Source organism: Polypterus senegalus, chromosome 18 (assembly GCF_016835505.1).
Source record: "Polypterus senegalus isolate Bchr_013 chromosome 18, ASM1683550v1, whole genome shotgun sequence".
In the NCBI taxonomy this organism is placed as follows: Eukaryota; Metazoa; Chordata; class Cladistia; order Polypteriformes; family Polypteridae; genus Polypterus; species Polypterus senegalus.
The window spans coordinates 1,429,143-1,442,975 of NC_053171.1; the positions used below are offsets into that span (position 1 = coordinate 1,429,143).

General features: G+C 37.6%; 1 protein-coding gene across 1 annotated transcript in view; it reads left to right on the forward strand.

The window, feature by feature from the left end:
- The first annotated feature begins 8,897 nt into the window (after positions 1–8,897).
- The window catches only part of LOC120518642 (Fc receptor-like protein 2), a 48,759-nt gene continuing 43,823 nt past the window's right edge, over positions 8,898–13,833 (forward strand). The window contains exons 1-2 of the mRNA XM_039741529.1: positions 8,898–8,985; positions 12,667–12,699. Coding sequence (XP_039597463.1) covers positions 8,955–8,985; positions 12,667–12,699 — 64 coding nt within the window. The 5' untranslated portion in view covers positions 8,898–8,954. The remainder of the gene's footprint in view (positions 8,986–12,666; positions 12,700–13,833) is intronic.

Consider the following 13,833-nt stretch of genomic DNA (forward strand, 5'->3'; position numbering starts at 1 on the left):
AAGTGGAATACCTATGAAAGACATCAATCAGTTGCAGTTAGTGCAGGATGCAGCAGCAAGAATATTAACGAAAAAAAGAAAATCTGAGTATATCTCGCCAGTTTAGCGCCACTATGTTAGTTACCCGTATCCTTTAGAATTTCACTCTAAAACTACTAATAATGATGTATGAAGCCTCAAATAACTTTGTTCCTTCCTTTATTTTGGAGCACATGTCCCTCTACATTCCATGTTGTAACCTTAGATCGTCTAATTCATGGTGTACTTATTATTTCTAAGGCCTAACTTAAAAGAAGTGGTGAGGCCGCCTTCTGCTTTTATGCACCAAAAATCTGGACTACTTTATCAATAGAGAAATGTCAGGGTAGCATTGTGGATAATTTTAAAAACCTCCTAAAAACCCACTTCTTTAATTAGCCCTTCTGATAACTACAGCTTAGTTTTTCAGTTTGGGTTTAGAAATCTCCAGGGGTCTGATAAGATGTGGTCAGTTACAAACTGTGTAATTGTCTTTGCAGTGTTAGATATCATTACTCCTATGGTAGAAGACCTATCTAGATGTGGATGTAAAATACAATTAAAGTCCACAGCCATTCTCCCACACCTCTAGTTTTCTTTGTAAAGCTGGAATGGAATATTTGGACAGTCCGGTCTCTGTGCAGCTGAAACTGGTCCTTGCTTAATAAGTGGGTCTCCTGTAAATGTACTATTTTAGCATTTAAATCTATTAGGTGAGAGAATACTTTCTCTTTAATTCATGATTCAGGCCTTTAACATTCCAGCTCACAATTTATTTGCTTCTGAACTTTTGTTGTCGTTTTGTAGTCTTAACTGAAAATACTACAGCTTTCACCTTAATTTCCAATTTTCCCAGGAGTTATTGCCATGAAGCCTATTGCTATATTGCACTTATAACTATAAGGATTAAAATGATAGATTAGAGATAGCTTGCTCTCTTTCTCTCCCCGACAAGTTCCCTCAACCACCCACCCATTTTGCCTCCCTACGAGAGGCTGGACCACACTTCACAAAGTCCCAGTCCTGTGACATACTGTACCTAGAGGCAGAGCATGTCCAAAACAAAACAAACCCCCCAGCAGCGGTCTATGAGGATTAAAATCGAGATATCGATTGACAATACAGTCCAAATACTATAAGCATAAAATATAATCTTCAACATTCTTGAGGCAGTAAACCCAGGGAATGGTGTTAAAAAGTAGCCCTGGATAAGCATAATAAGCCCTAATACAATAATAGCAATGAAAATAAACCAAGGGTATGATGTCTCCTATAAAACAAAATATATATTACTTCCACACATACATATACGCATATAATTGTAATTAAAGCATAAACAAAAAGTGTCTGAGAAGGGAAAAGGATGTATTATTACGATACCAGTATCATTGCAAACAATAAAACAGCCGGTAAGATCTTCTTTGCCATACCATGACAGGATGCGACTCATGATCGTATTTCAAAAAAGTGTTGGGATCATTTTTCTTAGCTTTTTTTTGCTTCCTCCGTATAGGTAAAGATGTAATGCTTACCTTGAATGTTCATTTTTAGTTTGACAGGATACAAGAGGCTGTATCTGATCTTGGCTTTCCGTAAGCGTTGTTCAATGTTTTAAAAAGCATCACATTTAGCAGATGTTGAAGGTGAGAAATCAGGGAAAATATGAATGTGTTTATTTTCAAATATAATCTCTTGTTTCTGTCTGAGAAGTAACATTACATGTAATTTAGATTGTAATTTTTCAAAACGCATGATAAGAGTCCTAGGTATAGCAGTATTTCACCCCTGTATGCGGTAATCGCACAAATGAGTAATCCTAGAGGGACTGATAATTACTACAATGTTTCCACTGATATTTTATATTTATGAACTTACTGGTTCAAATTCCATGTAACTGGTAAGGTTAAGACAACAAAGTCAAGTCAAGTAAGATTTTGTGAGCCATATTTAAATATATCATCCATCCATTCATATATTCATACATTTTCTGAACAGGGTTAATTTAGTTTTAGAGTTATTTTATGTAAGACCATATCCTGGTAGGAGAGAGAACAAGGCAAAAACCAACCCTAGATAATTTTAGGATGTCAGAGGAAAACAGCAAAGATGAAAATATCTTTTTCATTTTCCACCTACAAACTTCTTCCTCTTCATCTTTTCTCACTTCTGCTTGGAGTCGATGTGCTTGATCAAATAGCTTGGTGAGGCACCTCCTCACCAGTCAAGCCCTTTCCTTCAGGTCTTTTCTTTTATCCATCCAACTTCATTTTGACATCAGTGACTTTATCTTTCCCTATACTTCCATTCCCATCACCCCTTTGCCCACATTTTCATTGTCTCTCCTCACCACGTGTCCACACCACTTCAACCCACTTTCCTGTCCTTTCTTAACTGTTTCTCCCACATTTGTTATATCTCTGACTGTCTCATTTTTTATTCAGTCCTTCATTGTAATTTCTCACACCCATCTCAATATTCTCATTCCTGCACTCCTTTACTGCCCATGTCTCAGCTCAAAACATCATTGCTAGTCTTACCCCTGTCTTAAAAACCTTACCTTTACCATTCACCTTAATTCTTGACACCTTCTTCAAATTATTCAATCCACCCTGCGTTATGTGCGTTATCTCTGCATCCTTCTAGGGTACCACTGATTGTAGATATTTAAAGTTATCCACACTTTTCAATGGATGTCCTTGAAGGCTAACGTCTGAATACTGATCATCATTGAACCTCATATATTTTGTCTTATTTATCTTCAATCCTTTATCTTCCAAAGCCCTTCTCAATTCTTCCAACTTCCACAGTATTACCTGTTTTCTGGTGTTTCACAGAACAAAGTCATCAGCAATAAGCCTACACCTGAGAGATAGGTCTTTTATCCCATGACTCATCATATCCATAACCAGATCAAAGAGGTAAGGACTTCAAGAAGATCCCTGTTGCAGACATCCCCACCTGGGATCTTGTGTTTTACAACAACAGGGCTTTTAACCTGAGTCCTCATTCCTTCATACATGTGTTGGACAATCCTCACATTCTTCTCTGGTCCTCCTTTCTTTCTCATGCACCTCCAGTCTTCTTGACATGACCATCTATCGTAAGTCTTCTCCAAATCAATAAATACCATGTACTACATTTCTGTTTTTCTCAATGCTACTCTTTAAGTTGTATCAGTGCAATGACTGCCATAAAACCAAAGTGTTCTACCCTTAAGATGGTCTCTTCCCTAAGCCTTTTCTTTATAACCTTCTCCAAATTTTCACTGTATGTGACATCAACTTTATCCCTCCACAGTTTCCACAATCTGAATATCACCCTTCTCTTTATGAATGGGTACAATCACATTGTTCCTCCACTCCTCTGCTATTCTCTCCTGTTCATAGATCTCATCCATCAGATCCCACAACACGTCTACTTACTTTTCCCCTGAACTCTTCCAAACTTCATTAAAGATGTTAAATGTGTGAAAACGCTAAATATGGGACTGTCACATCAGGTGTCACATGTATGTGCTTGGGTGGTAGCTTGAGGGCTCTGGTGATGTTAGCTCTTCAAGGGGTGTCAGTACGCCAGAGGGCCAACTCATAAATACCCTCATAGAGTAAATTTAGAACTCGAGATTCACTTAACTCTCATATGATTGGGATGTGAAAGGAAACCCAGACGTCTCGGAGACAAATACATTTAGACACTGAGAGAACATGCAGACTTCACACAAACAGCAGCTGAGCTTGGACCTGATTTCTAAACTCAAACAATTTAATATTAATGAACATAATTATAATACTAATGGTTAATTAATATATCAATAATGGCTAGAATGGAGTCCCATCCAGATCGGTGTTATTTTCTTTTATTTAAAGTTTTTATAACATCTTGTAAAGCTTTTTAAGTTCCATGTTTTGTATGAAAATGTGCCACAGAAATAAAACAGTTGTTATCTCTTTCTATTTCTGTCGTTTTGCCTGATGTTGCTGATTTCAGTTTCCTGATGTGCTGTGGTGAGCTAAAGGGTCCAGTATGCAGATGGAAGGCTTGCAAAAAGCTTACATATTTACAATTTTTCACTTTGCACTTTGCCCTTTATCTACTGTGACTTATTTTTGTAGATTTTACGGTGATGCGATTTTGTTTTTTAAATTTCAAGATCTAGCATTCAATATTGCAATTTTTTCTTTTTATAAATACAGTGAATTCCAAAGTATTGCGACCCCCTTCACTTTCTACAAACTTTGCTGTGCTGTTTATTTAACTTTAAACAGATACATTTGGAATTTTTGACCAGTCAATCTGCATTCAATAACCCAGAATGACAAAGTGAAGCAGTGTTTTCAGAAATATTGATTCTGTTGAAAGTCTGTGTGGCTATTTTGAATGCACTGACTGGACTGGTTAAAGAATCCTGTGCAGACTTTGATGAACTGATAGACACTTTAAGCGGTTTATATAAAATACCATAATTCCTGTGAACTCACTCAAAATATTACCTAACAACAATTTATAGATTACCAGAGATCTAGAAGACCTGATAACTGGAAAAAATGGGAATTTCAACATGGAGCATTAACTGAACAGAAAGAATTCCAGAAGTAGGTAAAACGGAAAAGAACTGATCTGAGAATGAACTGTGGACTGATAACCTGGGTTCATTACGGAATGGCATGAAGATGATGGCTGACAATAATCATTTTGAACTAGCAGGGGTTAAAACTATCATTAGACTCAAAACCTCAACGAGTTCTGTTCAAGGATTGAGACACAGGTTTTGGCATCAGAATTTAGTCCACAAAAAGCAGGCTGAGCCAGGAGTCTGCACGTCTTTGATCAGAATAATGCCAGAATAGTCCTCAAACAAACTAAAATAAAAATAAAAAAAAACTCCGGTCCAAACAAAAAACAGTGGAGTTCACTCCACTCACACTTGTGCAGAGCAGCTCTCCTCAATTTTCACTTCTTATCTGAGATGTCTTTCGATTTACAGCAAGTACCCAGCTTATGGAAACAGGCAAATTTTATTCCTTTAGCAAAAACTACACACCAAAAAGTATTAAGGGATTTCAGACTGGTGGCATTAACTTCTCATGTCATGAAATCCTTTGAGAAGTTAATTAAAAGATAACTGCTTAACAAAACCCAGGCCTATGTGTACCCATACTGGTGAGTAAAGACGGGTGGAGGACACCATAACGTCACTTCTGAATTTACCGTATTAGAACTTGAAAGGATCAAAAAACAACGTAAGATTGCTGTTTATAGATTTCTCATCAGCTGTTTATTCTGATAGCATAAGTATGTCAACCAGTACCCCCAAGGTTGCCATTTACCATCTCTTTTGTTTATCTTATATACAAATGACTGCAGGAATACACACAAGGACAGCCATTTCCAAAAATCTGCAGAAAACTCTGTCATTCACTACATTTATAGGACCCTGAATAGCACCAGTTAAGGTGGAAACCTGTTTTCTTAATAATCCACATTTACATGTGTAAAGTAATTTGCAGTTCTGCTTTGGCACAATGCTCAGATGTCAATAAACTGTGCAAAAAAGAGTTCAGTGTCATCATCAGCCATTGTGAATATGAAAATAAATGTAATGCCTGTGGTATTTTTCTTGTGTTCTATAAATATGTTTAGTCAAATTTTATTTATATAGGGTTGTTATCAGATTGCATTGCATCAAACTCTTTTCAGTTGCCATGCAAAGGACCTGGCACGTGTGCTTCTTGCCTTTTGCTGCATTTGTCATAAGGCGGTGCTGGGAAATCATTTTTGATGTTTGCACGTTCACCTTTAAACTGGGAAAGTAAACATGGATGCCTTAATAGACACTGGTGTTTCAGGAACAAAAGCTAACAAATACTTCGATACTATGAATTGAAGAAGAAACCAATGAGCAAGACAGGCATAAAAAGTATGTTGTCATTTCTAAATAAGATTTTTATTTCGTTGGCCAAGATAAACAGTACTATATCTGCATGGAAGCTGCAATTACTGTAATGTACTGCACAAAGCAATCACTGAGCTCAATGTACGAACAGTAGCACATATCAAGCCAACATCGGTTAGTCTGTTACTGTTTCTTGTAATGTAAACATTTGCATTCTCAATTTCTTTGTATTATGGATTGAGGTGATTCATTTATAGTAAATTCTCCTAATATATAATTAAACCTATAAAGTGTTACTGTACTTCCTGATCACAGTGTACATTACCATTTTTGGACTGACATCATAATCTGAAGTCAGATAAACTCGGACATGAGAGACCAGGAATTCAGAGGTGCATTTTGTTTCTGGTGGTGGGCTGGCGCTCTGCCCAGGGTTTGTTTCCTGTCTTGCTCCCTGTGTTGACTGAGATTGGCTCCAGCATGCCCCTGTGACCCTGTAGTTAGGATATAGTGTGTTGGATAATGAATGGATGGATTTTGTTTCTGTTTTCTGAGTTGTACTTTGGAAAATCAGAGTTCTGAATTTCAGCCAAATTCAGGATTATACAGTACATAGTGTTGCTGGGATAATAATAACATACGTATTTTTACTTCAGTAAGATATGCGTTAGGTCACACTTTACTTTAAACAGTAGCCAGACCACTTAACACACGTCACCCTACCACTCCCCTTGAGGTTATGTTGCTGAGTATAACACTGTATGTTCAGCTCATCAACATAAATTTAGTTAGTTATTGAGACGGATAATTTCAACCAGGGGAAAGGATGAAGAGATCACCTGAGCATTTACCTCTCACGATTTATTCACATAATCTGATTATTTGTGGAGAAATCAACTTCTGATAATCACATTTCTCAGTGGCCAATGACCCGATTTTTCTAATCGGAATATGGATTTACATTTGAGAAATTACGTTTCTGTGTATTTAGCCGGTATTTGAAGCTCATGTAAATGTGCTGATTGTGAGTCTTTTACAAGATAAGAAGGACAGCCATGTTGTTTTACAGTTTTTACAGTTAAACATTCTTCTTCCATTGCTTCAGCTTTGATTAAAGGGGAGACGGTGGAGATTGGTTTGGTAACCTCAGCATTCAGAATATAAACCATCTTTAACAACAGTGAAAAATCTGCAGGAAAATGATCAGTTTGCATAAGAGCTCTGTCACTGAGCTGCACAGATTAGAAAGAAGGCCGACTCAGTTCTGTCAGACAGACGCCATCCTCTGTCTCCTAAATGTCAGTTGTTGGCAATAGGCTATAGATTTAGGTTTCTGAAGGTACACATGAGCATATTTAAGATCTTTTTTATTCCTAGAGCTACATATACGTATTTTGAATTCTGTCACTTGTAAAGATTCTGCTAAATGCTGAATCTGGAATTGTTTTTGTACTGTTATTTCTTTTAATACAAATCATGAGTATGGTAACTTATTGCAGAACTGTTTATTTGTCTTGGTTTAGTTTCTTGAATATTTAACAGGACCTTATATTTTTTGCACTTTCCTGCTGCAACTAAATTTCTCGCTGGGATGAAAATGCCCAGCTGACCTAACCCTAACCCTAACCCTGACTTCACTAGTAGTGTTCTTGATTGCATTTATAAACAAGTTCTAATGTAGAAAGTGAAAAGTCAGTAACTATGCCTATTAGATCCTTTACCAGTACCAATAAGTTCTTGAACTGTAACAGAATACAACATTATGTAATAAACACAAACCTATACAATTTCAGGGTCAGAGTGGCCAGAACCCACACTGAGAACATCTGGCGTTAGTCAGGAACAAATCTGCACCTTGTGCAAGTACATCACAGGGCTCATTTGTGAACTCATTGACATGGGACAAATTGAGAACCTACATTGGACCCAACGCTCATATATTTGGGATGTGAGAAAGAAAGAATGAAAAAAACCGATGCAGAATCAGAATTAGAGACAACATGGGATTCAAACCCAGCAACCTGACTCTCTGTGTGATGGTGCGGGTCCATTCCAGGCTCCCTCTTCCCATTTGGGAGCATCTTGAACTCAATACCATTGATATCGCAATCAAATGAGCTGGCAAATGAAATGTAGAGGTTAAAATCAAAATAAATCCATTAAAAGCAAAGGTTAATAACTCAGTTACTAGATCCTTTAATGTTCTTTTCAGTAACGGATGATTCCAGCCCACCTCTTTATTTGACTCCCTGGCTCACCCATAACTCGCACAGCCATCGCGGACTCAGCAGCTACAGTCTTCATCCCCTGACCCCTGTCTTGGTTGCCTCCATACAGAACAGTCAGACCATCCTAGATCGCTATTCCTTCACGCATCTGCAGTCGTACCTCAGATACCCAGTGAGGTCATCTGAAAATGCTCGCCCCACTCCACACCATTGATCATTGCCTCTAGAGCACCACAACCTTCACTTCTTCGCAGGACCGCTGTTCGTGCTGCCTTTCCTCCTTAGGTAGCTGGATTGTCCTGCTGTGACTGCTCGTCTGACGCTTTTTAACTTCTCTTCTTGCATTTTTCTCCTTATTTTCCCTACCCTCCCAGCACTCGTGTTTCCCCTCTTAAAATGGGGACATGGCACATCTGTCGATTAGCAGCTCCTGGCACCTATTAGGGTCATGTACAATCCTACACCTGTTCACTTAGTGTAGGACTGTCCGCTCTAAACACTGTACCCAATGATTATTTATTTGAAAACTTCAAAAAAGCAACAGACTTCAGTTCACAACATTCTGGAGTTTCAGAGATAACTGCTGGATTTATGATAAGGAGAATGTTTATATTTAGAGAGCTGATGACAGGAGAGTTTTTAGAAACAGATTAGCAAACCACATTTCCTTATATTTTAGAGTACGTGACATGCACACTGTGACACATCTGAAGTGCCCAGTTTAACACAAACGTGATCATTTCGTGAAACAGAGGAAGATTCAGCTGAGGCACATTTGCTGTGCTGTGCTCCACTTTGCTTTTTGAAAATATAAAATGCATACAAATGAATTTTTCTGGATTGCTTGTAAGTACAATTGATTATTTTAAACTTTTAAATAAAAATGAGACTAATCTGTAAGAAAAATTAACAAATAAGAGCCAGGGCAAAAAAAAAAAAATAGATAGGTAGATAGATAGATCAGGGGAGATCTGGCTTTTTACAGAAGCTCTTTAAATAAATATATTAATGTATGTGTATATATATATATACACAATCACACACTATGGTTGGAACACAAACCAGAATGATTAAAAAGCAAGAAAAATTAAAATAAACAAAACCTTCTATTTTGACTTTCCCAGTAAGGGATTATGCAGACGTATTACTTTTGGTACAAAGGCCCCCTGTCGTGTTTCTTCATACACTTCTACTGAATAATTGTTGGCTAAAAGTCCTCAGTGTTAGTGTGTTAGAGAGGACATGCAGTATTGTTCGTAATGGCACTCAGTTTTGCTTTAATTCTCTTCTCCTCTACTAAATCCAAGGGGTCCAGAGTGTGTCGTAAACTCAGCCTGCCTTTTTAATAAGCCTATTGACTCGGTAGGCCTCTCTTGAAGTGATGTTACTGGCCAAACACACCACGACATAGAAAATTGCTCTGGTCATGTAGAAGAAATGAAGGTGGTCACATCTCATATTAATGGAATGTTAGCAGTAAAATTACACAAATATATTACCGACAGAAATAAGTTCATCAAAAAGCTTTAGAGACTGCCGTTGATACTGCAGGACATTAGAAATCTGAGTATAAATGTGACACACTGCTGATAATGGAGTACTGCAGTGACAAGAGATATTGGACATGTTAGTCAGTCAGTCAGTCATTACGCAACCCGCTACAATCCTAAATCCAAAGAGGACTGTTTCATTTATGTTAGGTAGAATGCCCAGAGGGACTGGGCGGTATCATGGTCTGGAATCCTACAGATTTTATTTTTATCCAGCCGTCTGGAGTTTTTGTTTTTCTGTCCCCTGGCCATTGAACCTTACTCTTATTCGATGTTAATGTTGATTTATTTTTCATAATTATGTCTTTCATTTTTCTATTCTTTAATATGTAAAGCACTTTGAGCTACTGTTTGTATGAAAATGTGCTATATAAATAAATGTTGTTGTTGTTGTTGTTGTTGCTACATCCTAATACAGGGTCATGGGGGTCCGCTGGAGCCAATCCCAGCCAGCATAGGGCGCAAGGCAGGAACAAATCCGGCAGGCGCCAGCCACCCAACACACACACACTAGGGACAATTTAGGATCGCCAATGCACCTAAAAAGTTGCACTGGAGACTGGAAAAGGGATCAGGCTTCCAAGGTACAAAATCTTTATTGCTGGAACCAGCAAGTACAAACACAACACCTTCTGCAGATGGGGTTTGTCTACAGCAGAAAAGTGCACAGGTTGCAGCTGTCAAAAGTGGTGGTCCAGCTTCCCTCAATATGTCAAAAGAACACAAAGTCTTCCTCATCAAGTGCGTCCAGCAGCTCGGAAGCAGTGACTGGAGGAGACGCAGCCTGAGGGAGAGAGGACAGGAGAGTGAGCTCTTAGGCTGGCCAGGGCTCGGTCTTTTAAATGTTCTAAACCTCGTGTGAGAAGCAAATGTTTAGTGGTAAGCCTGCCGGCCTGCAGCTGATCCTGCGAAGGGGATGGGTGAGAGTGTGTTTGTTTCTCATTGAAATAATGTTTAAGAGGGAGTTTCATAAGGGCAGCCTTGTTTTTGCTGCTGCTATGGGCAACTAGCCAGCGGCGTCACAGGATATACTGTATTTAAAATAGAGACATTTGTGACCATAAACTCACTGTTAAATATATATTAAATCAGACTGAGCACACTTGGAGTGAGTTTTGTAGTTAAATCTGAATATACTATGTACTGGAATATATTTCAAAATGTTTTTAAAATATGCACTGAATTTTGAATATACAGTATATATTATGATGTGCCAAACAAGCAAAAAATTGATTACATTTTGAAATACAAAGTGAACGTCTGAATATAAAAATCAAAATCTGAAACTATAAAATCATTCCAATTGAGGACTAAGATGAGTGGTCTGAATGTGACTTACAGGTCTGGAATCCTGGGTTCATATCCTGGCCTTTCACTGCTTGTATAGAATTTCCAGATCATGCACCTTAGGCTGTTTGTCGTGTCAACAGTAAAGTCGACCCAAATGCAGTGTGGGTTCACGTACTCACTTGTACAAATTAATCCACAAATAAAATGGAGAAAACATGAAAAAGCCATGTAGACCTCGATCAGTCTCAGAATCAAGCTGGAACCTCTGCCTCTGTAGTGCTGGAAAAGAAGTTCTAAGCCACCTTTCCTCAGACGTTAAAACATTAGCGCTATTTAACATTAGTAACACTAAATGCATATGGACACTTGATTGTAAGCTCTGGGACGTGAGCTTCTGTTCCTGACTTTCTTATACAGACACTTGGTCTTGTAAGGTATGTTCAATAATGGGCCCACGAAAAAATATATCTGGTCTACAAAGGTGATAGGTACACGGGGAATGTTATACATATTATTATTAACAAATACATATTGTGCAAAGTAATAACTCAGGAAACTCAAATCACAATTCAGCATTAAGACTCATTGAGTTTATTAGAAATGTGCCAGAGTGTTTTTACTTTATAGATTCTGATTTTCATTTCATATATTCACAAATGATTGTGTATTTTCAGACACTGACTTCATATATTCAGAGTTTGACTTTATATATTCTGGAATGACTTTATATATTCAAAAATGACCTTATATATTCAGGAATTACTTTATAAATGCATACTTTGACTATATATATTCAGGAATTAAATAATACATTTGGATTTTCACTCTATATATTCAGAATTTGACCTCATATATGCAGAAATCCATTATTTAAAGAATTAGTGAATAATGAATGTCAACAGCCTCAGACACCTTCCTATTAAGCACATGAGACTTTTATTCCATTATATTGAATACATTTACCAAATTTTGATTGTGATTTCTAGAATGTTAGCACTGAGATATTTTATGTATGATTGTCACCAAATCAAGTTCTATTTAACGGGTAATGTTATGGCAGTAAAGTCAAGTTAAATAAGATTCTCTGAAGCAGCCATCTTCAAAGAGCACCTTGAGGATATCCATCTGTTCTTCTCTTTACTATTTTCTTAATTTTCTGAACTGACTTAATTTCTATTTTAGGTTTATGGGATGTTAGGTGAACTCTTGGCAACATAGTGTGTGAGGCAGAAACCGATAAAGGTGTCAGGACACTCTTATTAATTTCATGGTAAAATATACACACCCAATAATTTTAGAATATAGAAGGAAAACTATAGACATGAAAATACCCTCTAATAGTCTTTGCTAGATTATCATTTTTTAAAGTTTTATACACCATTATGTAATGCCTTGTAGATTTGGGGCAATTTAGGAAATTTAGATGGGGGGAAGGGCCAGTGATAGAGGAATCAAAGAGTAGCTGATGTGGAAAAAATGCAGTCCAGGATTTCATGATTATTTGGCTAAGAAATAAAGAGCCAGCATGAGGTAAAGATACAATCTCCAGAATGGCGGTGTCAGCTGTAAGAAACCCTTTGGTTTGAGCTCTGTGACTTCTGCATTGTTTCCTTTCTCTTCACACTGTCTTCTGTTTGAGGAAGTTTCCAGTCTACTTGGATCTTCATGTCATTTGCTTTATTTTCAGGGCTGATGGCGGTGACTTCTTCAGCATATGCAGGTAACATATTTTCCAGTTTCCAGTGGCATTAACACCTTTATTTTCTATCCAGAGCTTGTTTCTCCAGTTTTCATGTTGCTTTTCTTAATTAATCAATAAATCTTTTCTTCAGCTCGTTTCCTCTTTGCTTTCTCCTCATGTTTTCCATGTATGCCATGTGCTCGCCTCATTTCTTGCACCGGCTCCAGTTGATGTTCCTGCCATTGACCACCTGAAGTTGGTTTGTTTTAACATCGTGACTGCAGAGGCTAAACTTGAGTTGTAATGAATGGCAGCACTAATGCAGAATTTTAAACTGTCCCAAACTGGGATAGTTGTGAAGCATGTTACCCACACGTAAAGTCCATCATCATTTGTTTAATGGCTGCTTTATCCAATCATCAACACTGAGGGATCAGAGCACTTTCACAAATGAACATTTATGATTCCTCACAGTGCTTAAAGTGGAAACAACTAAATGGCAGTGCTGTCTGATTTTGTGTGCGTCTTGGTCTTTTTCTGTGCTGTATGTTCTGGTGGTAACTGTACATCTGAAGAAATGTTGTAATTTCTGGAATAAAGATTTGAAAATGTTCATTCATGGAAGACTGCATGAGGTGTTTCAGCACGATGCTTACTGAATGTGATGGTCCACAACATACTGTTCACTGGACAAAGGAGAATTTCAAAAACAAAATATAACAAAAGGCAACAAGTTAGAAAATGAACACATGGGACATTCTGGTGCCTTTGACAGCTGTGCAGACATTACAGTCTTCAATGGATGGAGTTCAGCAACTGGGTTCTACAACCTTCTCCGTCTATTTCAGGGCTAACCCACCAGGATTGGGCAAAAGGCAGAAAACAGGACTGGACAGGACTCTAGTCCATAATGGGGACTACTCTTACACACTCACGCATACACACACTATTTTCACACACGGCAACTATTTGCAGCTGGCAATTAACATAACCTAAATTTATATAATTTTTTTTTTAATTGCAATTAATTCTTCCTGTGCCTGAGCATGTAAGGTTGTAGTAATTGTCAGTTATGACAAATGTTAGGAAAAACAGAAGTGAAGAGCAAATTTTATTCCATTGAGAGACCACTACAGATATTATCTGAATGTGTCACTTGGGTGCTATATAATA